The sequence below is a fragment of the Penicillium coprophilum genome (genome assembly GCF_028826855.1).
Source record: "Penicillium coprophilum strain IBT 35676 chromosome Unknown utg000002l_segment0_segment1, whole genome shotgun sequence".
NCBI lineage: Eukaryota > Fungi > Ascomycota > Eurotiomycetes > Eurotiales > Aspergillaceae > Penicillium > Penicillium coprophilum.
The window spans coordinates 5,559,309-5,584,818 of NW_026622722.1; the positions used below are offsets into that span (position 1 = coordinate 5,559,309).

The window sequence follows — 25,510 nt, forward strand, 5'->3', positions numbered from 1 at the left end:
GGCAATGCATGGCTAGATATGGAGAGAGCCCGTGGAGATGTATCTGTGCCCTCATATTCACATTTTCGTCCTGTACTAGAGCAGCGCAGGCAGCTTGGCTTCTCCTCACCACATTTGACTCTTCGGATTCTGGTCGGCAGTCAGAGCTAAAGGACTCTTAAAGCGGCAGCAGATACTTACTTGCAGGTTTTGCACCCAGTTCGTGATTTGACTGCCCCTATACGGCGGCTCATCCCTGGAGTTCGAATCACACAGGGCTATGTCCAGGTGCTTAGGGGCTGGGTGTGATTACTAAGTTCGCACCTGTCCACGGGTTTACTCATGGGCTTTGACCGCCCTCATAAAGCGATCTCGACAGGAGCACATGTGAACGAGACTTAATTTGTATAGGTTGAGATATCGCGAAAAATGTTGAATATTGATGTTGTGATACGAGATATAAATTTCAAATTTATTTAGTACAACTCATTACTTTCCAAGTGAATCTCTGTAATTTCAAAATCATCTAAATAACGCGTTTTTTCGTAAATTAAACGTGATATATGAATCTAACTTAGTATCAAAAGCTTATCAATTGGAATATCAAAGTATTACCACAATGTAAGGGCTAGTCATAGGGCTTAAACATAGTGTAATGAATTCTTCAAAATGTTCGCGTTGTTTGGTGTTAATTGGGCTTAATGGGCCCCCATTATGGGCTAAGTGGGCCCTGGTCCGGGCTCAGAGCCCAGCCCATTTGCGGGTTGGGTTGGGTTGGGCTATGGGCTTTGTGGGCTTTGCGGAGGTCTAAGCTGCTGCGGCACATGGAACATTAACGGGGTTAAGCTCTCTCGATCGTACATGGCTAAAGGTTGAATCTGCGCGATAAACTGGAGTGGAGGAATTTATTGGTCATTGTTGATTCGAGCGAAGAGGCTTGGACATTCTAGGAGTTACGGCAGCCTATCTTCATTCCACAGAGGATTTCAACGGAATATCTGATGACGCTACTTTCAGAATACTTCATGGTATTTTTTTTCTTTTGAACAACCTAGACATAACAACACCGATAGGCAGCAGTGCTGAGACCGCTCAGGGAGTACTCCGACACTAACCAAAGTTTGCATAGCTGCATTTGGACTCTTGTAGGGGGCCGAAAGAGAATTACATAAATGGCTTTCCTTCGGAATCTGAACGGATTTCGCTCGAGACACTCATAAAATTCATATAGAAAGGCTCATCATCGAGCTTCGAACCCCCTTCCCGATGCCGATAGCCAGCGATATCGCCCTTGATATCTCCAAATTTCACCCGGGCAATGTCACGGAGTCAACAAAGAAAGCGGCAACTCTGCTGGAAAGCATCACCACCACTGGGCCCCGATGGTGGGAAGTAGATATCAAAAAGTACCGCGAGATGCGGGAGCTTGGTCAGACATCGCTGCCCAAGCCCGTCTATCTCGCAGGGGCTTTTGACGGCGCTGTGCCTTCGCGAGAAGCTGGCCGTGATATCCCCATCCGTATCTACAAGCCTGATCATGGCCAGCCTAGCAAAGGCGTCTTCCTCCACTTCCACGGCGGCGGTTTTGTGCTGGCAACGCACAAACAGTGAGATTATCCCTGTCTATCATTCTTCTACCGTGGCCTGTGTACTTATCGATGCCTGGACAGCTCCGATAGCACCCTCCGGGAATACGCCAACGCGTGCCAGCTAACGGCGATTTCAGTCGGATACCGTCTGGCCCCGGAGCATCCCTACCCAGCTGCTGTGCATGATGCCATTGATGTCGCCGAGTACATGGTGGACCATGCGGTGGAGGTATACGGTGCCCCCTTCTGCTTTATCGGTGGAGAATCAGCGGGGGCCTGTCTTGTTGCTCTGTCAGCCCTGCAGCTCATGCGGTCACGGCCGTCTCACAAATTGTTAGGTCTCGTCCTTCCTTATGGTTTGTTTGATCTGGGTCTCGGTCTTCCCGCGATGGCGGCTTCCACCAAGCCCCTCATGATAAACTTGGAAATCATGGAGAGGTTCAACAACGCATATGTGCCGGGCATGAGCACTGCCGAGCGCAAACGTCCTTGTGTGTCCCCGTTATACGAGGACCTCCGGGCACTTGTTGCGGCCCCTACTATTGGATCGTTACCTCCCGCTCTCTTCCTTTGCGGTACCGAGGATCCGTTGCTTGACGACACGATCCTGATGAGTTCTAAGTGGAGCATTGCTGGTGGCGAGGCTATCGTCAAGATCTACCCTGGCGCTACTCATGGTTTCACGGTGTTTCCCGGTCTGCCAGTGGCAGATGAGGCGCATGCGGTGACACTGGATTTCATGATGGAGAAATTGAGCGGGTCGGCGTGATCAATGATAATTCCAGATGTTGGCCAATCAGACAGCTGCCCAGCAGCAATGAAAGAGTAAAATCTCTTCCTATTTGCATGGTCAAAGTTATCAAAAGTTAATATAACCCTTATATGCTTGGTATAGCAACATAGATAGGCTGAGCTTGAGTGGCAATAGGGTTCAAAATCGAAGACGATATGAAAAAGACTGGTAAAAGAGTCACGCTGTTTGCTGATCGAGGTCGAACGATGTTTACCCCAGATCTACGCCGGTGAAGAAATCCGACACACCCAAGTGTGCCGTTTTCTGAAGGTCAGAAATGATCTCGGAGATCTTGGAAATTTCGTACTTCACTGTACTACGTTGTTAGACATCGGGAAATTCTTAAGAAGTCATAAGATTGAACATGCATAAATCGTCGCTCAGGATACAAAAGGCCAAACACCCAATCAACCGACAAGCAGGGTATATTGGCAGGACAAGAAGGTTCAAAGGAAAGAAGATGATCAAGGAATTCATTCCGACTGCGAGGTACATGACGAGTCCGATTCTAAGTCGGAGTCTTCATCGAGGACGATTCGTCGCATGACACTCTTGTCAAATAAGTCCAAGGCGAAACGTCGAGCTGGGAGTCTGTAATGATGACTCTCCAGAATGCATAGAGTCTTGCGGAAGAGATGAGTTTGGTGGAATCGCTCAGGTTGTTTGGATTTTATGCTGTCGTTAAGAATTAGTTCCGAGTAAATGTGACAAGTCGCGGAACAAAGCGGGAGGGCCTTACAGGTGAAGATCAGAAGCGGCTCGTTTGGAGAGCACGGTATTGCCCATATCAACGATCAATTTCAATATCCGTTGATTGCCAGGATCAGAGTCTGTGGTGGCTTCCTTGAGTTTCTCCTTTGGTGTTTGCTTTAATCTATGATCAAAGCCGGGGAAGGAAATCTAGATGGATGAGTACAACGAGGCGAAAGCCAGGGAACAGAGATACTCACCAAGAACAATTTCCGGAAATCGGTAGGGAGACAAAGCCCCAGTGAATCTCCCTTTTGGTCAACACCGGAATCCCAGCCCAACCCCCGCAGCACTTGAAGTCCGTGTCGACTGCGAGAGATCAAGCCTAAAACGAAGAAAGCAGTGCCTCGCATAGTGAGGACACCTGCACTGGTTGCTATTTGCACAATTCGTTGAATGATCTCAGCATCTAGGAATGGTGCACCAAGCTCCATTGAGCCGACATTACCGACAGCCCAGAGACATCCTTTAGCCTTGAGGAGCATTTCGTTGTCTTCTTCATCCAGCCTGAAATCGCGGATTGTCCAAGCAAATTCATTAAAGTGGCCAGAATGTTCTAGCAATTTACATCCCTCGGCAGTTCGTGCAAGTTCTCGGTAGAAATGCGGTGGTACCAATCCAATATCCTGGAGGTCCACCAGATCCTCGGGGATGAGGCTGCTACGTCGCGGTTGTTCAACGTAAGCTCGGGAAAGAGCAGCCTCAACAAGGGCAACATAGCTATCATTGCGACCAAGGAACCAGTCATCCATCTCTTGAGTGATATAATCGAGACCATCCAGATAGTGATATCCAACGGAAGTCGACAGGAACCGGAGCAGTAACGGTGCGCCGATTTCACCGAGATGGTCGAGGGAGGGTCGACATTTGACCACAAACTCGAGATAATCCCGTTGATTGCATGCCTCTTCGAGTATTTTGACGGCAACTTGGCAGACCGTGACCTCGGGATCGTACAATTGGGTGACAAGAAGTTTGACCACCCATTCTGCATTGCCAATCGCGACGTGAGGCGAAAGTGCGAAGTCTCCAACGGCATATTTGCGCAAGACTCTCGTTGCAAAGATCCGGATTTCCTTGGAACCAATTGTTAAGGCTTTGGAAAGCATGACCCGGAGGTGACTTTCGCGGCTGTAATCCATGTTTCCTAACAAAGTCTGAATGAGATCATTCCGGTCTCGCAGCTCAATAATATGATAGAACATGTTAAGCATATGCCATCGTTCCATCATGAGCAGCCCGTTGACATCGCCACTCAATGATCCTAGCATGGCAAAGTAGCCTCCACTTAGAGTAGTAGCCATCTGCTCTTTGGAGAAAAGTGGGGACGCAGACGTTAGCCCACTCATGCGGTCCAGCTGGGCCAGACATTCTGCAACCTGGCGAAGAAATTTATTCTCGGCCAAATACTTGGTGCCCTCGGGTGTCGTAACGAGAGTACGCATGAGAACACAGCCGGTTCGAACATATCGTTGATTTGCCTTTGTGTTTGGAACCATGGAGAAGCGATACTTGAACGGGCGGTAAAACCCAATGAGACGTTTCATGAACTTGGAGCCTTTGATTGCCTCGTCCATTCTCTTTGGATTTGTGAGAGGACCCTCCACGAGACGGTGAATAATGTCCCATTTCCACTTGTTGAAGTTGACGGTGTTCAGGACATGAGTCTCAAGGATGGCATTGCGGAACTGGGTCTCGTCCATGGAAGGGCTCATCTTGTCTTTCCCTTGCTCAACAGGAAGCAAAGAAGCCGATATGTCAGTCTCCATGTTGTATCGGCCCTGTCCGCTGGGATATCCACCAGAACGTGCCAATGTCCGGTTAATACTATCAATTTGGAAGATAGTTGCAGTTGAAAGATCATGATTTTCAGTTTCGAAGTCGATTGCGGGCGGGAGTAGGTGTGGAAGCACTTGAAGTTTTGCGCTGACGGCTTGGGGCAAGGAATGATGGGCGAGCTTGAGAACCTCTGTCAATAGCAGAGTTGCTTTACGTCTGAGAGAGAGATCCGCTTCGTCCTCAATGACGTCGGAGAGAACCTGGACTTTGGTCAGCGCTTGTGCTAAGCCATGCCTAGAAAAAAAAGGATGCATACCTTTGGGAGCCCTGCCTCAACCAAACCGGCCAATATGAGAGTAGAGAAATGAGCTGTCAGGTCAAATCTATTGCTATTAGTGTCACTGAAAGCGCGGCTAGCTCTTGTTTCGACATCAGAGCGAAGATTGGAGACTCTGCCATAAGTTGTGAGTCGTCTGCCTGCAAGGAAAGATGACGACCAGGAGGGAGGTTTAATTCGCAGAGCATCGAATAATAGCTCCATAATGAGATCTCGGGCGGTGGGATCATTGTACTGGAGGGAATCAAGGAGGGAACGCAAAGGCTGTGAGTCATGTCTTGCAAGAATAACTAGCCCGGGCCAAGTCTTGAGCATCGCAGAAATTGCCCGCGCTGCAGACTTTAATCGCCCATTGCGTAGTGTGTCAGATAATGAATCCGTGAAAGGGGTAAGAACAGCTTCAAGTTCAGATCCTTGGAGAAACTTTCGACTTCGTGGGGTGTCCACAACATGCAAAAAGCTTGATATCAAAGACTCTGAGGCGCCGAACGTCCCTTCTGCAAGCGCATCATGTAGGGCAGCAAATCCACCGGCAGAAGCAACCAGTTCGGGATCTTTGACTAAAATCTCAGCCAGAGTCATGATTGAGATGTTCCGAAGACGATCTTCATGATGCTCAGCAACAGCAACGATAGTCCGCACAACGGCGCGGGATATCTCTCGGACGCCATCTTTGACATCCAGGAAGCCTCTTACGAACTTCAATGCCTGTTCCCTCTCAATGCTTGCTTTGGTTTCTTTGACAAGGGACAATATCACGAGCTCATCGGTATGGAGTGTTCGGATAATTTGTAGAGATTTGCGGTCAGCAATAGCATAGCGCGTTAGTCGATAACCCGCAGCTACAACCTCTTTACTATCACTCAAAAGCATAACCTGAACCCGTAAGCCAAACACAGGCCAAGCGAGGTCATACTTCAATGTGGGATGCCGTTTAAACAATTCGACCAAGCTGTTCGCGCGCTCGACGTAGAAATCAGGAGACATGTCCTCTATCTCCAACGCCTGTAGTGTTTCCGAGAGGACATATGTAGGCGACTCCACGTCACCATCACCCCCTTCTTCCACGTCGCCGTTGACCGATCCGATGGCATCCTTGTTTCGAGATGGAGAGCGCATAGGGCTAGCTCGGAAGAGGCTCGAAAGGCGGCTGCTGCGAGGAGGAGTCGAGGCTGGCGCCTGCGCACGTAATATTTCTTCTTCCAACTCATGCTGCAATTCGACCAGCTTGCGGTTCGATGAGCTCAATTCTGACTCCACCTTGAGACGCTGCTCTTTGGTTTGCTTCGGTGGTTTTGATAGCAGCGCCTCCAGCATATTCTCGGTTCCGCTCTTGATCTTCAGTTCCTTTGCGATCCTGTCTCGGAGGAAAGCCTGCCGCGCCTCGGTTGTGTGAAAATCTTCCTCGCCGATCGATCGGCTGGCACGTCTGTTATACTGGCCGTCTGGTCGGGGCGTAACACTGCGTGAAGTCGAGCTTTTGAGCTCCGCACTAAAGCTACCTGGCCCACCAATGGAGGGTGCCAACGAGGGAGCTAATGAGGGCACCAATGATCCTCCTCGCCCGCCCATATTGCTACTGCCTCCAGACTCGGACCGCCTATTCCTCCCAATCCTTGTGATGCCGTCCTGCCAACTCCCATCGGCCGAGCCGCCATCCTGACTGAGCGAGGAGCGTCCATCACCCAGTGCACGATGCTGAGTCGACGCGGAGTATGCTGAGTTGTGCCCGGAAGCCATAGAGCTCCATCTAGCCTTGCTGGCTTCGCTATCATCTATCGCAGGTATTCTGAGTATCTGATGGCCGCATTGAGGTCGCTTGTTTAGCGGGAGGGTCGAGCGGAGCGGAGCAAGGGCAGTATGGGGAAGTGTGAGGGAGGGGCGCAGTCACTAGGTCGCTTGATGATCAAAGGAAGATAGTGGCCATGTCCACCTGTCAGAAGAGGGCGCCCAAATGTTAAATTGAACAACAGCAGTGATCGTATAACTGCTGTCCCGCAAGATACTCGACTCAACCACCTGGGCAGATCTCCAGGGTTAGAGAAACAACCCGCTGACTAAGAAATCTTATCACGCCAGAAGCTTTGCCACACCATGCAATGTGAAGAGCAATGTATTTCTACTCAAGGAATTTTTCTTATCTTCTTGAATACCCAAATGATATTTTTATTTATTTATCATGGAGCCTAAGATCATACATTCTGATAAAACTACTTGAGACCCTGCCCTTCCTTCCCAGTCTTGCTCAGACTAAGAGCATGTATTCACAAATTTCATACCGTTATCAGTTGATTAGTTATTGGAGGTAGTCTTCTCCAAAATGGTCTTCATCATTTCATTGCCGAGTGTGGCAGCTTCGGGGAAACGTGGTGCAAAGTATTCCGCAATTCGTTCAAACCGGTGACGGTAGGACTCGAAGTCACCAAAAGAAACACAGTCGGACCATGCCTGATGAAAGCATCATGTTAGCATGAACTAATGAATCTAACATGACCCGGAGCGGCGCTGGGATATTGTCCAAACATACCCTTGCAGCAAATGTGAATTCCAAATCATCCGAACGGAAAGTGTTGTCATCGATCGCGGTATCCAATGCCTCCTCAAGGAGATCCTCATTACGGAACAAGTATTCAGTCACACCCAACCAGAGACGGAAAAGCTGCAGCGTATTAATATAACCACAATTCGACAATGCCATCATCATGACTGGATACATACCGGCGTAGAACAGATCATATGATCATAAGGGACAATGCCGAGTTTCGACCAGCAGTCAACAATAGCAAGCAGACTGAGGTGGCTGTTTGGCGGCGCCTTTTCACGTGGCCGATTGGACAAAGAGAACCGATCCAAAACCTCATCCTTCAACAACAAATCTTGTCCCTCGGAGCCAGGTCGGAAAACTGACGCACCTGCAGCCTTCACTCGCTGCTTGAGCTCCTCTCTCTGTCCTCCGATCATCAATTTGTATAAGTCAGTGACCGACTCGGCGTACTGGCGAATCTGCTGTTTCGCTGCTGGGTTAAGGATGGCAAGCCCGGCATAAACATGCCATTTGTTCGAGTAAATGCGCAAGGTGATATTGATCTTGACATTCTCGATGCCGCCCACCCACCGTCCATGCTCCCAAGGAAACTGGTTATTGGCCTGCCAGGCGGTTCCCATACTGAGGAATGCAGCATGGGTGACAGCCTGCGTATCGGCGGTAATGCGGTCGTGCATCTCGCCGGTGAGATACACATGTTTGGAGCCGAATGAGGAGAGGATGCTCTCAACGAATTTGAGACTTTCGTCAGAGGCTCTATGTTGGATGAGAACCTAGATCACTGCGTTACTAATGCATGTCTGACGTAGTATAGGATCCATGTTTGAGTTCGGCCATACCAGCGGCTGGCCTTGCGTGTTCACTTTGGGCCCGTGTAGTGAATGGCAAGATATAATCTCTACATCGGGAGGCAGGTGTTTCTCAAATGCCGCGAGCTCCGGAGCTTTGCAAGACGTTTGACCACCGACGATGGCACCAACCTTGGTTGCTTGAATCCGAGTTAGAATATACTTGGGTTAGAAGCAGACTGGCGGCTGTTCGACACATACATAATCCATACTGCGCCACGACCTTGTCGATGACCCCAGCCTCTACACTGTACAGAATGTAATCGCTAATTCTTGAGACGAGATGTCCATTGGGAAATATGGTGACTCCTTTCTATATATACAATGAGCCTCTTGAGCTTTTGTGGCATAATCCCAGCCGGGGGACGTACTTGAGAAGCGAACTCTCGTTTTAAAGATTCAAAATTCTCAGGTCTATCACACGCGTTTATCCTTGATATCAAAGTTCGAAGTTAGTTATGCATATCTATGGGTTAATGATGCTGGAGGCTAGATGCGAATCTGTAAAATCTTTTCACTTGTTAGTGTATGTTTTCAAACGGCAAAATTGAAGATTCAGATTGACAGGTTGAACAGGATCAGACAAAAAAATTAAGGTAGCGTGGGTGTTACATCACCGACAGCCAGCTGGTTAGCCATCAACCAGAATGGTGTGACAGCGCCAGCCAAACCGTACTCGAGCCAAATGCACTCATGTCATCATTCGAGGGGATGGGCAAAGAAAGGAGGATGAGAGGTAGATAGCTTACCATTTCAAGCGGGCCTGTGTTGTCCGAAGAATGGGGGGCGGCCAGTTACCTCCATCCTGCATCGCTCAGGCGTTGGGCATACATTTTGCCCATATCGCCCATACCAATGATGCCGATTGATGCATCTTCTTTGGTGCGACCCATCGCGACAAGCGCGCCTGAAACTTCTGGGAAATAAGGTGTGGCCCTCAAAGCCGGTGACACTGATAACCACTGGATATTATTTGTAATCGTGTATTCCAAACTCGAATACCGCTGAAGCGTGAGAATATCGATTGTGATGTTGGAAGGAATTAGGTTGGGCGAACGAAAAATTTAAATACTGCACGGAGCTAATGATTCACCGCCTACCGGGCCGACCAGAATCCGGGTATAAAAACACGGCAGCTAAGGCCTGAGGCAGCCAGCTCGCTTGATATTGTGAGCCAATCATATTGCGTAATTCTCCCTAGGGCACACACCCACTTTTTTCTTCCACCTCCAGGTGGGATCGGGATCCGACTTTTTCTTCTTTTCTGTATTCCATCCACACTAACCACCAACAACAGTCGCAATGGCCCCCAAGACCAAGGCTCCCGCTGCCGCTAAGGAGAACGTCTCCCTCGGCCCTCTCGCCGGTGATGGTATGTTGGAACAAAATTCGAGTTAAAGAAGTTCAGAACATGAGATCTGACTATTTACACAGGCAAGCTCGTTTTCGGAGTTGCCCGCATCTTCGCCTCCTTCAACGATACCTTCGTTCACGTTACCGATCTTTCGTGAGTCGCCCTACACCCGCAATACTCTCGTATTCAAACCAGCCAATTGAAGTTGGAATCGATCGCAAAGGATGTTGGCTGACAAGTTGTTGATTACAGCGGTCGTGAAACCATCTGCCGTGTTACCGGTGGTATGAAGGTCAAGGCTGATCGTGACGAGTCCTCCCCCTACGCCGCCATGTTGGCCGCTCAGGACGTCGCTGTCCGCTGCAAGGAGCTCGGCATCAACGCCCTCCACATCAAGATCCGTGCCACTGGTGGTAACGGCACCAAGACCCCCGGTCCCGGTGCCCAGTCTGCCCTCCGTGCCCTTGCCCGCTCCGGCATGCGCATCGGTCGCATTGAGGATGTCACCCCCACTCCCTCCGACTCTACCCGTCGCAAGGGTGGTCGCCGTGGTCGTCGTCTGTGAGCGTATGCGGCTTGGTCTTTCCCTTCCTCTTGCAAGTCATTGCATGTCTGGATTGGAGGCTATTTGCAGGCTCCTCCTGCATCTGTGGATGGAATAAACGCGAGGAACGGCATTTATCGCCTGGTCTTCAATTTTTTTCATACGCTGAAAATGAACTCTCGGGTTCTGCTGTTGGATTAGGTAGTGCTAAATCAACAACTTGACCTATATATCTTAAACTGTAAGCTCCTGGTGAGCTCAATTGTAAGATATCAGTAGTCGCCACTTTGTAGCTTTGATCTGAGGCCCGGCGGGGAGCTTCTGCGGGAAGAGATGGCAGAAGCATAGTATGGCGGCTTGAGATCTTGGGATTTACATGCAGCTGTCTTGATTCTGTTCGTCCCCTTGTAGGCCTTCACCTTCATATTCATTACACACATTATCCCGCGAACTATCTACATACGAAGCTAAGAATCACCCTCGACTGCTCGGCCTCCGCTATTCGATTTGCCCACTTTATATCGAAAGATTGACCTTCTCTTTCTGCTCAACTAGCTCTACCTCATACCTTCTCTTCTCTATATTATCCTGCCCTATTAAAGGTTCCGGATTTACAAAGACTCTATGACGTTCTAAACCAGGCCTGGTTCATGAGAGAAAAAAACTCGCCTCCCGATAAAAGATAAAACGGCATTTATCCGACAGCTTAGCCCAAGCTACGCGATCGCTCCGAACATTTGATCTTTTAAAGCTCTAACTTGCGCGCAATCTTCCCCGAACCCCTCCGATTCGCATAAACAGGGCACAATGGCCACCCACCAGCCAACCCCGACAATACTCCTCCCGAAGCTTCCCCCGAAAACCCTAGTCGGCATCGACCTTATAACTTTTACATCAACCCCCAACTTCCATGGAATCCGCGATCTTTCGCCAGGATGGCACTTCCTTTACACCGGCGCAACGGAGACCCTCTCTCTCCGCAGTGGCGCATGGTTTTACATCGGTGACATCAGCACCGCGGGGAAAGGGAGCAACGACACAGCGCTCGTCGCGCAAGGCCGAAATAAAACCCAATCCCGAAATGTACAAGGGACTGAGATCTACATATGGAAATGGTGCGCAGATACAGAGTCCCTAGTAGCGCTGGACAGTGAAAGTGACTCTGCCCGCCAGGAGGGCATGCGCTACAAGGCGAATCTGGGTTCTGTGTGGCAGAGTGGAGGATTATTCAAGTATCGCAGCCGGATTGCCCCTTCACTGCTTGTCAAGCCCGTGACCGAATCAAAAACAGGGGAGAAGAATATGGAAGAACAAGACCAACCCGAACCCCAAATCGAAGCTCGTATTCAGACCGAAGATGATGCGCAGACCGAAGAGAGCGGCCGGAGGGATTGGTCTCGACTAACCGACCGGATCTCACCGAACCTTTTATCCCGCGTTATTGGGAATCCAGAGGTTGATATCGACGGTCATCCACGATGGGTGTTGTCATCTGCTTCCACGGCCAACCGTGATGCAGATCATATTCCCGGCGTTGACTCGCCAGCTGATGGATCGGTCGAGCCGGAGTTAAAGGAGGAAGCGGAACGCGAGTTCGAATTCATCCCAATTGACTTGAAGCGGACGTGGAGGGAAGGCGCGGTCGGGCGCGAACGGACTGAAGCTGCTCAGGATCGGTCTTGGGCTCTGGGAGACTTGATCGATCGGTATGCAGGGGAGGCTTCTGGGGGAACCAGTTGCTTGGCGAACTGCAGTTTACGTTCCTCATGGTATTGACTATGATGAACTACTCGTGTCTACAACAGTGGAAGCGGCTTCTTGAGCTTATTCTTACCTCTCGGAGGGCAATTGTGGATAGGGAGGATTTTATGACTGAAGTCCTTCGGATACTGTCGGTACAGCTGCAGCGATGCGACGATGTTGACGGGGGACTGTTTGAGATCGACGGTGATGAAGGCGGGGCTTTCTTGCGCGACCTACTCATAAAGTTCCGTCAGTCAGTTGATGACATTGCTGGCGAAATTGAATCCAAGGTCAAGTCAGAGCTTGACAAGCTTGAAGAGTGGGTGAAGGCAGAATATGACTGGGAGCTGCGTCGTGGGGCTGTCGTTCACCGCGGTATGCTCCAATTGGAGGACGGCGAGCAGGTCGAAATGGACTGGCACGGGGATGACGAAGAAGACGAGACTGGAGAGTATGCTCCAATGATTGTTGAGTGAAATGCGAGATTAGGACGTCGACTTTAGTTCTATTTGTACGCACTCATGAAATATGTAAAATACTCGATGAGTCTTTTTGATATCCATTTCTCAGGTACATTTACCAGCGTCTTGTTACACTCTACAAATATGTCTGTAGTCAAACGACAAGCATTGAATGAAATGTCCGGAATTCTTCATGAAAGGTCTAAAATCTATATACAGTCCAACCCTAGTATCAAAATAACCGACCGCGATGCTAAGCTTCACGAACACGTCCAAGGGCTCTCGGCCAAAATACCCGCGAGTCTAAATCTAAAATCTTCTATAAACGTTCTATCCATCTATTGTTCCTCGTTGTCGATGGTGTAAGCCCACTCATGCTCGACCTTACCGAACATGATGGCCTCGAGCCACGACTTGATCTGCGCGGCATATCCAGCAGGCTCGCCGTTCGCACCCAGTGTGCTGATATCGGTGTTCTCGTTGCGAATCATGGCAACCGGGGTAATGAAGTACTGGGATGTGATGTTAGCATATCAACTCCGGCAAAGAAACGAAAAATTCTCGAACTTACAGCGGTGCCTGAAACAAACGACTCAACAATGCGGCCCTCCTTCGAAGCCGTCTCAATTTCATCGATGGTCAAAGTGCGCTCCACAGCCTCGAGGGGCGCAAGCTTGCCGACAAAGTGCTCTGACAAACGCTCGCGCACGAGCTCAAGAACACTGCGACGGGTAACACCAGGCAGAATGAGCTGGTTGTCAAGAGGAGCAGTGACAAGCTCCAGCTTGCCTTCGGTATTGTGCCAGATAATGAAGAAGTTACTGGCGCCAGCCTCGGTGACCTGGCGGTCCTGTCCGAACAACCACAGGATCTGGTCGAAGCCCAGAGCCTGGGCCTTGCCGTGAGACTGTAGGGAAGGGCCGTAGTTTGCACCGAGCTTGGCATAACCGAAGCCGCCGGGCCAGGCGCGGATGCTATCGGGGTTGGAGGCGTAGAGCCTCAGACCCTTGCGGGGTTCAGCCTTGGGGTCCTTTGGCATTTTGGTGAAGTCGGGCCAGGGGACGGCAATAATGAAGAGGAGGGCTTCCTTGGGCACTTGGACGCCCAGGTGAGGACCGTTGCCGATGACGGTGGGACGAATGTAAAGGAAAGAACCGGGGTTGGGGAGCCAGCCTGGAGATATTTATTAGTAAAGAACGCCTATTTATATTATAGCAAAAGGTGCCTGGGGTTGTAGGGGTATTGGAACATACGAGGGCCATCGATCTGCAGTAGCTTGGCGACAAGCTTCTTCAGCTCATCGTATTTGAATCCAGGCAGAGAGGACCGCTGCGAGCTGGAGTTCAGACGCTCGCCGTTGCAATCGGGGCGGAACAGGCGCAGCTTGCCATCGTATCCGCGGTACACCTTCATGCCCTCGAAGCATTCTGTGGCATAGTGCAGGACGGAGGCTGTGGGGGGAATGCTGAGGTTCTGGTAGGGCTTGACTTCGGGGGTTTCCCAGCCCTTGGCTGCGGTCCATTTCACGGTGACCATGTGGTCAGTGCAGTGGGAATGGCTCAGCTCCTCTGGAGAGCCGGGCAAAGGCACATCGCGCGGGTTGGTTGTGCGAGTGATATTGAATTTGGAGCCATCCAGCTCGGCAACGTGAGGAGCGACAGAACCCATGTTGTAGTTGGTATCGAAGATCTTTCCTTAGATATGGGGTGGGGTGGGAGGAAGGAGAGGATCTATGAGTCACTAGACGGTCAATTGATGATTTTGGAAGGAAAAACCAGGAGGATGAACGTACCTTTTAAAAGAGATATTTCACAGAGAATTCCAATTGTACAAAAGCGGTTTGCTTCGGGGAATGCCCCTCTTAACCATCGACCCGGAAAAAAAAAAATCAAAGCCGAAAGACCCCCGGGGAAGTCGCCTCTCTCCATTTGCCACCGGAGAACATTCTGTTGCACATCGCTATATGTTGTACAACACGTTGAAGGGCGATTTCTTTGCCCCAATGAACCCCGATTCGAACTCGTGTCTACGAAGTACTATGGGCATCCTAGGGGTATTATGAACATCCTATGGGTCAAAATATTGGCTATCTTAGGTCCACTTTTAGCATCTCCGAGGCTAGCCGAGTTGATATCGATCTGATTTACTGTACTCCGTACTTATATCGCAATTGTAGTCCAAAATCGATGCAAAATGAGGTCGTCAGAATTCGCAAGATCTGATTTGTGTGACTGCAGTATCGAAAGTCTTGGCTCTTTAGCCTGCACAATCCTTGCATTCCTCACACCCCAAGCTTCGCTTTAGGTAATATGCTCCTTGAGGATCATATTACCCTATATTATCTTCTATAGAATAATATAAACAAATGTAAAGCAATCAACATCCTCGGGGCAATGATATCTTGTACCTCTGCACTAGAATGATGATTGACAGCGAAATAATATTTCCGGTTTGCATGAACATGAGGTCAGGCATCTCGAAACTCGAAACAACTATAGGGGGCGCTATCTAATGGATTTCACCAACAATGGCATACAGCTTACAAAGTTGAGTGGCACACCCGTGGACGGTATCAGGTAGCACATTGAACAGCATTTGGCCTTTCTATATATTATGTGCAACAGATCGTATACATCCAGTCCACAGTCTTCATCAACACCGACTTTGAGTTCTGATTTAATTTTGTTGTCCAATCTTATAACAATATATACTTGTATTATACACTCAACTTTGTCCGCCATAGCCACCGTACCTGCCAAGTTCAAGACCGGTCAAAACCTCCATACCTCCTAAGAGGGTAGGACAGGTATTCGTAGATTTCCCAAAATCACTCATTGGCCTACAGGCAAGTGAAATGTCCACGGAATACAGACCTTGTTACAAAGTCCCGGAAAAGCTCCGACTACGAACTCCGACCCGAGAGGGTTATGTTCTAACTTTGGTTGGACCGGAGAATATATCCGTGCGACCACTCATATTCAATGAAGCCAGCGGCAACCGGTCGGTTATGATCATGCACCTTCCGAGGTCGGAAATGAGATCTGGAATCAACTAGGTGGCAAACATAATGATATGCAAGTAAGTGTGCAAGATAAACTTCTTGAATAGTGCTGCCACCTTCATGTTCTAAAGCAAGTCGGGTAAACACCATGACCGTCGATTATTGGTATGCCGCACCGGTGTATTCTTAGGTTACTATGAAGGCAGAAGTCATCGAGGGGATCGCAAGACATACCTAGTTGGACGGTTGTATTGATAAGCTAGAAAATCTTGGTATGGAGCTAGCACTGATCGCCGAGGCTAAGGTGAGGGGTATGTCGAACCGAACCAATCCCTGTACGGTAACAATATAAAGTGCGGCCTTGTCTTAGATATGGAGCTACCTCTTGCTTAGATAGTCAAGTAGCATCTGTAGTGCGAGTAGGCTGCAACTTGTAGGCATGCAGGCTCTCAGTACGGTATGTAGAAATGTTCACGAGCATCATGAGTACTTAATCGTTGCTGCTTGTAGTGGATGAGCCTTTGATTTGGTATGTGACTCAATTTGGGATTTGAAATACAGAGACGTTATTTGGAAGAAGTCATAAAGTGCCGTTGATATTGACCGAGTAAACGACCGGGTCACAAGACATCCCAACAAGATCAAATGCAAATCGCCCCCGTACTTCTTTAGTTTATATTGTATGGATTGCGTAAAGTCACGATAGTGTTGAAATTGGTAATAAAGTCTTCTCCTTCTGCACGTGCAGGCATTTTAATCGAAAGACGGGAGAATGACCGGTCAGCTAACAATGCTTGGAAAAGCAGAGAAGGGATGAATATAGAACGAGTAGTATACGAAAGAAGATGAGAATGCGAGATGATCGAGGGGCAGACCTCTCCCTCGTTCTAAAACGTCTTCAGAAAGGCAGATGTCTATGGACCCTACGAAGAAAGAAAGACATCTGCCAGATCGAGGGGTCGGCAGTTATCACCCACCACGAGGTGTCCGTATACAATAAAGGATTAGATCGGCGTGATCTACAAATATCAAGGAAGGTACTGCCTTGATATACGATGACATATTTAAAGCCAATGGTGTGGAGTAACTAGTTAGATGCTGACATGTACGTATGCCGTAAGCAACGATTGGAGGTACCTATCCGATGATTGGATACAGAACTGACCAGGTCAAAAACAAGGAGTTTGGCATAGGAAGCAAGGCCAAGGATCGTAATAATCTGACGTATGTGATCAGCCGCAAACATATACAATGTTGTAGCGATAGTATCTAGCTGATATTCTCCCGAAAATCCAAGAAAAAGAGCAAACATGTATATTATGCTCTGTGTTCCAAGGTTGTACATAAATGACAGTCAGCAAGTGGAGTTATGCAATACCTAGCTTGGGAGATTGGAAAACCTTAGACAAAGATTGGGTTTTCCAAGATTAATTCCCATCTGCAATGCATTGACGGGCCGTGATTGAACGTAAAAGGGAACTTTAAATTATCAAAAAAGACATTCAAAGTCGAAGATTTCCTTAGATTGTATAAAACTTTGAGATTGGTACACCGCAATCAGAATTTAATTGTACTATATTGTACGCAATATAGCAAATTCAAATTCTGGAAACTGTCAAGTACAAAAATCATGAAACCAAAAGCGGGGGCCAAGATGGGCGACCGCCAACGGTGAACACATCCGACCAACTAAAGACATCTGGCTATTTTATCCGACTTGATATTGAACCTTATACGGAGTACATCGAATATACATGCTCGGTCTACGGAGTACTTACGCATATCGAGGTATGGAGGGATCAGATCCACTCAAATCTAGATCAACACATGCAAATTTGAAAATAGTCTAGACTAGATTATTGAAATCTAAAAAAGCATGACAGCTCTATAGGATAACCGCGTTATTGTCATCGCGCTAAGTCCCCTTTTGGTAGGAGTCTACTTCTAGTAAGGCGAGAGGGCTTCCACCACACATGCAGGTGATAGCGATTGGTTTCCCGTGACCCATTTTACATTGCAGACTCTTTACCACGTCCACATGTACTGTACTTTGGCTGCAGGGATTTCTGGAGGCTTGCTGAAAAGGGCCTAAGACACGGGAAAGAAAAAAGAGGGGATTTCAGCCGCATAATTGATTTCACTGGCTACCGACCCCGGCATCTAAACATGCCTGGCTACATCACTGGAACTTAGTGTGGGGGCGAAGTACACATACATACTTTCTAACAGCCTTAAGCGATAGGATATCAAGGAAGGAAATCGAAGATCCGGCTTTACGTTCTTGAAATTCAGTATAACGGGCGCGCAAGCGGCACTACGCGACGCTAGCATGTATAGTTCATCTAGGCCAAGAGCTCTAAAAGTTTGCTTCCAATTTTGTTACGGAGTACATTTTTTCTCTCTCTTTTTTTTGTCTGAAACAAGCACTCTTCTCCGCGGAAGCCACTAGGACTAGTCAAAATACTTGGAACAGCCTGGAGATACGCGTGGACAACGCCGGACCAATATACTTATTGGGAGAGGTCCTGTTGGGAAAAATTATTCCACGGCATATCAGTAGTGGGGTACACACAGATCCGATTCAACCGAAAGGAGTACAATACACGGAATACTTTGTAGATATTTGAACCTTGAAATATCGCCCAAATGTGGCCTAACGTAGCTGAGATCTCCCCAACTGCAGTGTCGCCAGAATGCAAATCAGGCTTGATATTCAGAGTAACTGGCAGAATGCCAAGAAAGAAATGTATCATCTCTAGCGATTCCGATTGGTTGTTGTTTTAACTGCCCAGTAGAAAAAACAGTTGGAAGATGTTATGTGGATTTATCAAGTAAAAAGGGACCAATGGAGTTTGTGAGAGAGACTGGCGAATCATTGGGATCGGATCATTCAAGAATCCCAGAAATATCGAGATAGCAAATTATAATTCAAGTTTAGTACTGGAAGGATCGATAGATCTGGTTATGATGTGGAGGTTCAAGATGTGTTCAAGATGTGCCTTCTTCCCCTGCAAATCCCGATTCGATCCACAGCATCCACAGCGGAAAAGACTTTGGGACGGGACAAGGTTCCAAGGTGGTACGTGAATCCTGCGTATGGAGAACATTCGATGTTGGATATATATATGTTGTAGTTCAGGTTTAGAACCTTGGAGGTCCATCAAGTGTTCGGTGTCACAACATGTACTTCGTAGCAGCACATCTAGTCCCATCGACCGGTGTACTAGAATTTCTGACCCCTTTTGGAACGAACCCTGTTGTATGGATCATTCTTCCAGGCCGGCAAGGTTGAAATCCAGATTCCATTCCGGAGCGAAGGAGGGTTATTGAAGTGATATTCTCCACTTTCCAGAATACACATTGACATGGGCTTCCTTGAATTATGTCGTTTCAGCTTCATGGAGAAAAGTCAATGTGGCCAACGTGGAGGTTGTGGAGTTCGGGATATGTGATTGACATATGAGTTTCCCATACAAGGCGACAATCTCTCCGTACAATCTCTCCCTAGACCAGGAGTATCAAGTTTAAAGCATATTAAGTCTTTTTTTTTTCTTTGCCAGAGAGAGTCAGAACAGAAGTAGAATGCAATGATAACATTGAAAGTAGAAAGAATCGATTTCTAGTAAGAAGGCACAAGGTGACAACGTATCAAACCCCATATTGGCGGATAAAATCTCTTTTGGTACTGGTACATCCCTTTAGTATGATTTCTTTTCCTTTCTTTTTCTTTTCTTTTTGTTTTCTTCTTCCTTTTTTCCTATTCGCGCGTTATATCTTATTTTATTTATTTTATTTTTTTAGTTGTTTCGTGCTTTAGTTCAAGCTGGTAGGGTTTCCGTATGCGGTCCTCGATCTCCTCGGATCTCGCATTAACAGTCTCAGGTCTTGACTGGATGGTCCTTTCGCTATCTGCATATTATCAGTCAATATTGGCTAATTGCTGAATTTGATAGCTCCCCAATCACTGAATTCAAGCTTGGCCTACCGGGTTACCCCGGTTGTGTGACGGCGTTGAAATTCCCCTTCTGTTTGCCCACGCCCCCTCGCTTTTTGAGGTCCTGTCACCTGCAGGTGGACTTTGATCACTTCAACCGATTCCAGAATAGTTTCTTTTAGTTGTGTGCCACCTTTACGCGTAAATAACGCACCGCACCGTGACGCCCGCATCATTGCGACATGACACTTACCCCCTTTCTGACATCAAGCTGGTGAGACGTTGGAGACGTCAATTTCAATGGCCCATAAGAAGAAACCTTAAGACCGTGGTTCAGTGCTGTATAGAACATCATTTGGCTGCACTGGTTGCAAAGTCAGTCACCACCAAGCGCTGCCTCAACAGATTTGCATTGTTGTCAAAGCTTCAATCCCGGTATATTTTGGTCAGATTATCCCGGGAAACAACTTCTTGGAACTTACACATCTCCACAAAACTTATTATACAAAAATGAAGATGAGCCACCACGAGGGCTCGAAGCAATTTGCAGCGTTGGCTCCCGGACCGCCGCGCATGTTCGCTCCGCAGACGTCAACTGCTGTCAGTAGGCCAAAAAAAATTCTACAGCCTGCCTGGCATGCAAAGCAGCTAAGAGGAAGGTGAGTCGGGGCAATCAGTTGATCCATTTTCCCCCCTTCCTCCCTCTCCCTCTCTCGCTCTCTCTGCTTTGTCCTAAATTTGGAAAAAAACCTCAACCATGAAGACCCCGACTAATCTTTTCGTTTTGCTCAATATAGTGTTCTGGACCAGATGCTCCATGCAAAGCTTGTCGATCCGCCAACACTGAATGCCACTTCGATCCAAGTCGAGACCTCAGACGAAAGGTTGCCGTCAAGCGGACGATCCAGGAGCTCACAAATCATAAAGATCTACTAGAGTCTTTGTTAAGCACCCTGAGATCTGCTGATCAACCCCAATTTGACAAAGTGATGGATTTGATTCGGAACAAGGCTTCATTCCAGGATATCGCTCATGCCGTCGGAAGCCCCGCCACGACGTTCGGTGACCCCCAAGAATTGTCAAATGCCAGCAGATTGGCAATTTTGGAGTACGGGGAGCATCCCATAGAAGCCTCAGGCAATGGAGTGAGGCGGTCGTCGGACCCTAGCACGATAGCAAGCTCACCAGAAGAGATTTCGAACATGAAAGCCCCACAATGGCCAGCAGTCAGCCCTTATGCTCGTGTCACACTGGAGAGGCTCTGCGACATACCTCTCTTTGAGGTGCCGGCAAAGCCGTGGACGAAAGTCACAGATGATGATTACCTGGTCTCGCACTTGGTCTCGCTCTACTTTACCTGGGACCATCCATGCTCGCAATTCCTTGATCAACGTATCTTCCTCGAACATATGAAACGCGGCGATCAGACATCCGAGTTCTGCACGCCGCTTCTCGTAAATAGCCTATTGTCAATGGCCAGCGTATGAGTCCCGCAAATACCTCGGTCCCTGCTGCACCTCCATGAGCTAACACCGATAGGCCTACTCTGATAGCCCTGATGTACTTTCCACACCCGAGAACGTGTTTTCGCGGGGTCAGAACTTCTTCCGTGAGGCACAAAGATTGTGGGAAGTCGAAGACGATGAGCACGACCTGCCTAATATCCAAGCTCTCCTCGTGATGTGTTGTGTGTACGTTGTCCACTGGTTTGTAGCAAATAAATCACGCCCAGGAGATTGACAGCTTGCAGATTTAAATGCCAAGGACGAGTCAGGAAAAGCTGGATGATGCTTAATCAAGCTGTTCAGCTGGCACGGGATATAGGACTCTTTGATACTCCAGCAGTGTTTAAAAACAAGGTGTCGCCAGAGATAGAACGGGTGCGCTCGATCACTGCCTGGGGTGTCTTCAATATGAGCTTGTAAGCACGGCCCTTTCTCGCAGAAATGAGCAGTGTCTAACCAATTGAGGCAGACAAATGTCGACTGAGCTGCAGAAAATTGTCCCTTTGCCATACCCCACATCCGATGTTAAACTATGTGGCAGTGAGGACTTTGACTGGACCCCGTATCCTCGCTCAAACAAAATCACATATGACAAAAAGCCAGCCCGATTCCCGGAAATTAGGCAGGGAATGGCTGGGATCACCAGAATCTTAGTCGATGTTCAAAGGCTCATTTCTGAAAGAAACCGAGGCACCAGCCTTGATGAGTTGTGGAGAAAAGCCGAAGAACCATTTGATCGTTTGGATGCCTGGCTGCAACACTGGCCGAGCGTGCCCGAGATACAACAGAATCCGGTCCCACAAGTTCTTCTCCTGCGGTAAGCATGACTGCCTTTCTATTGCGTGCACCCCGATGATTGGTTCTGTGCTGATACTGCGGACAGAATTAAATGTCTCCAGGCCGTCATAAATCTGATTGAGATTTTGAATCACCCCCATCAGCCGCATTCCGTGCTACAGGCCCAATTTTATCAGGTAAAGGCGGCTGAGGAAACTGCGCAATGTCTTCGCATCCATCATCAGTCGTATGGCCTGGAGCATATACCCAGTCAGGTAGTTGATGCCGTACAAACAGGTCTTCGGATCTTGGTTCATCGGTTGGAAGAGAGTGATGAATCAAAACAGGCATTTACTGAACTCTGTCGGTTTGGAACGGCTCTTAGTCACAGGTTTAAGCAAACAGCCGAGGTGATTCATGAGATCAGGAAAAAAGCGCTGCACCTAAATCTCCGGTTACCACCTGAGGCTGTTGCAATCTTCGATAATCCGGAACAGTGGAGGAGTCTTGGGCCCTGAAACTCAACATTTAGCCTGTGGTTGTGGCCATTTCCATGCTGCTGCCTCATGAATGGTATTGCAGAAGACTTCATCTTGCTGCAGACTGGGATGAAAAATGCGGAGTGGATATACCACGACGGCAGGACTGGAACGAGGGTGTTGAGGAAAAAGCTGCAATACCCTAGAAACCTGTCGCAGCAGAGTAAACATTGATACTGGCCTATCTAAATCTTCAGTGATGGCCAATGCATGCTCTGCCCTCCTGGAACTCGGGTCAGAGAGGAGGGAGTGTAGTATCACCGCCTGTGGGTTATAGCGAGAAAAAAAGGAGATTCAAGGGGCAACGTGGACTGAGGGGAAGGGCAGGGGTTGCCACCTGCACCTAGAAAAGTGGTAGCCGATGACAAGCGGACAGTTGATGGCCTCTGGTCCACCGGAAGACTTTTCCCCTACATGTATCACACCTGTCTAGTGAATGAAACTACACACTCAAGAAATATTGTTGCTCTCTAGTACTAGTACTGAACCTGCCGGCGTTCCTCTAGAAAGTAGAAAAAGGTGGACGGAGCTGAAATATGCTGATAATGTGCTAATATCAATCTTATGCTGTCTGCTGTGACACCGTTGATCTCTATACGCCTGTGTGTTGGGCTTTCATATTTGGAATTTCCAAACATTGTTGTCCAGATGGGAATAAGTAGATACACCCACGTAGGTAGTTCAAGTTGCTACTCATACTGTATCGAGTCAGCTTTTCAACAAGCGATCAAAACAGAGATAATATACACGATCACTTTTTTATATCACGACACGCAACGGCCAAAAAGAAGTCAACGAGCCTAAGTCCGTTTGGAATATCTAGAGTTCCTTCCATCAGCATGCTGTAAAGTTCAATGATCATAACTACTTCCTTCTACATATGAGGTTTCTAATTTCATAGTGCTTACGTATCTATATTGGTAGTTGCGAAGCTATAGTGTTGGTTTTGAGATTATGTTCGAAGTGAAGTGAGGGAGCCAGTACAAGAATTGTCAGCCAATATAGGTGACAGCCCCGGTGCCCTGTACTTATATCGTCCTGAGTGTACGATGCACAAAATCCACATAGCTTAGTCATGTGAGATACTTATGCGCAGATAAGATAAGCACAAACACCCAAGCGAAAACCCTCAAAATTCGACTTCTTAAGCAAATCGCACACGCCGACGCTATCCCACCCCCTCCCCACCTCGCCCCTTCCGCTCCCTCACTGCCGTTTCATCTCGGCATCTTGCTGCATTTTCGAATCTTTTCTTTCTCCCCTCCCACTCAACATGTCCTACGAAGACCGCGCCAATGCGCGCCCCAACTTGAACGATGAGTCCGATAATGAAGAGGAGGCTATGGTCAACGACTACCACGAGCAGGTCAACTACGACGATGGAATGAGCGAGCTAGACCATACTACATCCCATGGCGCCGGGCAGGCCCAAGACCTTCAGGCTCAGCTGGCCGCCGCCGCCACCCCGCTGGAATACCAGGCTACTCTCGAGACCAAATTCGCTAGCTACGACAACTACTGCAGTCTCTTCCACTACATCCTGAACTCCGATGGCCCCGTGGACTTGGAGGTTCCTAACGTAGGTGTTTAGTTTCGCCGACCGGTTGTTGAACGCCATGAATGAAAAAGAAAAGCTTGGCATTCGTGAAATCAACAAGTCGATCCATCCCTCAAAAGCCAGTACAAAAAAAAACTAACGATTATTTTCTCTACAGTACTACTGGGCTTGGGAAGTTATCGACGAGTTCATTTACCAATTTGAATCTTTCTGCCGTTACCGCAACCGCGTTGCTCGCACTGGATCCAACGAGGAAGAGAGCCAATTGCTCCGCGAGAACCCGAACACATGGGGCTGCTACTCAGTGCTGAACGTGCTCTATTCTCTGATCCAGCGCTCGCAGATCAGCGAGCAATTGAACGCTACTAAGCGGGGAGAGGACCCAATGGCTGTCGCCGGCGAGTACGGTTCGCGCCCCTTGTACAAGATGCTCGGCTACTTCTCGATCATCGGACTGCTCCGCGTGCACTGTCTGCTCGGTGACTTCAGTCTTGCCCTGAAGATCCTCGACGATGTCGAGATGAACAAGAAGGCTATGTTTGCCCGCGTGATGGCCGCCCACTTCACCACCTACTACTACGTGGGCTTCTCCTACATGATGATGCGCCGTTACGGTGATGCCATCCGCATGTTCAGCCACATCCTCGTGTATGTGTCCCGGACAAAGAACTTCCAGAAGGGAGGCAACAACTACGAGGCCATCGCCAAGAAGAACGACCAGATGTACGCCCTGATCGCCATCTGTGTCGCTCTCCACCCTACCCGTCTGGATGATACCATCCACTCGGCCGTCCGCGAGAAGTACGGCGAGCAGTTCTACCGCATGCAGAAGGGTGGCCCCGAGGCCCTGCCCGTCTTCGAGGAGCTCTTCCGCTCTTCCTGCCCTAAGTTCATCAACCCCACTCCTCCCGACTTCGACAACCCAGCCTCCAACGTTGACCCCGTCGACCACCACACCGCCATCTTCATGGACGAGGTCAAGAACACTCTGTTCAACCCCACCATCCGCTCTTACCTCAAGCTCTACACTACCATGGACCTCAAGAAACTTGCAGGTTTCCTCGAGGTGTCCCCTGAGCAGCTCCGCTCGTGGTTGCTCGTTAACAAGCAGCGCAGCCGCCAGATCCGCTGGGTCGACGGTGGCCTCCTGGATGGCGAACCTGCTATCGCCAACGATCTCGACTACGCTCTTGAGGACGATCTGATCCACGTCAGCGAGACCAAGGCCGGCCGCCGTCTGGTCGACTGGTACCTGCGTAACCTTGCTCGCGTCTACTAAGCGAGCCTGTGTCTCACAAGTGTGCCGAGAGTTGAAAAGAAAAAAAAAGCGAAGAGTGGTGGGAACCTTCTGCTTACAAGAAGAGGAACGGACATGACTTGAGATGAATTTTCTTTCTTTTTCTCTGCCTACTTTGTTTGTTATTCTCCATATTATACTCATTGCTCCCCCCCTTTCCCCCTCACGTTTCTTGTT

General features: G+C 48.7%; 8 protein-coding genes across 8 annotated transcripts; 5 read left to right on the forward strand and 3 right to left on the reverse strand.

The window, feature by feature from the left end:
- Positions 1-1,245: 1,245 nt before the first annotated feature.
- Positions 1,246-2,337, forward strand: N7500_004170 (alpha/beta hydrolase; the record flags this gene model as incomplete). The annotated part of the gene is made up of 2 exons (XM_056675316.1): positions 1,246-1,586; positions 1,650-2,337. 2 exons carry the CDS (start codon positions 1,246-1,248, stop codon positions 2,335-2,337), a joined length of 1,029 nt encoding a protein of 342 aa, XP_056535841.1.
- Positions 2,338-2,834: 497 nt separating this feature from the next.
- Positions 2,835-6,967, reverse strand: N7500_004171 (putative cytosolic regulator Pianissimo; the record flags this gene model as incomplete). Its single annotated transcript, XM_056675317.1, has 4 exons — positions 2,835-3,036; positions 3,101-3,261; positions 3,312-5,150; positions 5,207-6,967. The coding sequence occupies 4 exons, from the start codon at positions 6,965-6,967 to the stop codon at positions 2,835-2,837; spliced, it is 3,963 nt and encodes a 1,320-aa protein (XP_056535842.1).
- A 552-nt stretch (positions 6,968-7,519) lies between these two features.
- N7500_004172 (prephenate dehydrogenase (NADP(+))) lies at positions 7,520-9,513 on the reverse strand (the record flags this gene model as incomplete). The annotated part of the gene is made up of 7 exons (XM_056675318.1): positions 7,520-7,675; positions 7,755-7,886; positions 7,946-8,545; positions 8,612-8,760; positions 8,822-8,933; positions 8,992-9,052; positions 9,419-9,513. The coding sequence occupies 7 exons, from the start codon at positions 9,511-9,513 to the stop codon at positions 7,520-7,522; spliced, it is 1,305 nt and encodes a 434-aa protein (XP_056535843.1).
- Positions 9,514-9,863: 350 nt separating this feature from the next.
- N7500_004173 (40S ribosomal protein uS11) lies at positions 9,864-10,584 on the forward strand. The gene is made up of 3 exons (XM_056675319.1): positions 9,864-9,992; positions 10,055-10,127; positions 10,227-10,584. The coding sequence occupies exons 1-3, from the start codon at positions 9,923-9,925 to the stop codon at positions 10,537-10,539; spliced, it is 456 nt and encodes a 151-aa protein (XP_056535844.1). The 5' UTR covers positions 9,864-9,922; the 3' UTR covers positions 10,540-10,584.
- Positions 10,585-11,325: 741 nt separating this feature from the next.
- N7500_004174 (AAR2 splicing factor family protein) lies at positions 11,326-12,737 on the forward strand (the record flags this gene model as incomplete). The annotated part of the gene is made up of 2 exons (XM_056675320.1): positions 11,326-12,224; positions 12,362-12,737. 2 exons carry the CDS (start codon positions 11,326-11,328, stop codon positions 12,735-12,737), a joined length of 1,275 nt encoding a protein of 424 aa, XP_056535845.1.
- A 323-nt stretch (positions 12,738-13,060) lies between these two features.
- Positions 13,061-14,390, reverse strand: N7500_004175 (branched-chain amino acid aminotransferase, cytosolic; the record flags this gene model as incomplete). The annotated part of the gene is made up of 3 exons (XM_056675321.1): positions 13,061-13,234; positions 13,294-13,895; positions 13,976-14,390. 3 exons carry the CDS (start codon positions 14,388-14,390, stop codon positions 13,061-13,063), a joined length of 1,191 nt encoding a protein of 396 aa, XP_056535846.1.
- Positions 14,391-20,167: 5,777 nt separating this feature from the next.
- N7500_004176 (putative C6 transcription factor) lies at positions 20,168-22,457 on the forward strand (the record flags this gene model as incomplete). The annotated part of the gene is made up of 7 exons (XM_056675322.1): positions 20,168-20,261; positions 20,285-20,316; positions 20,455-21,138; positions 21,197-21,348; positions 21,408-21,578; positions 21,632-21,979; positions 22,046-22,457. 7 exons carry the CDS (start codon positions 20,168-20,170, stop codon positions 22,455-22,457), a joined length of 1,893 nt encoding a protein of 630 aa, XP_056535847.1.
- A 1,294-nt stretch (positions 22,458-23,751) lies between these two features.
- On the forward strand, positions 23,752-25,315 carry N7500_004177 (putative eukaryotic translation initiation factor 3 subunit EifCl; the record flags this gene model as incomplete). The annotated part of the gene is made up of 2 exons (XM_056675323.1): positions 23,752-24,057; positions 24,194-25,315. The coding sequence occupies 2 exons, from the start codon at positions 23,752-23,754 to the stop codon at positions 25,313-25,315; spliced, it is 1,428 nt and encodes a 475-aa protein (XP_056535848.1).
- Between the last annotated feature and the right edge of the window lie 195 nt (positions 25,316-25,510).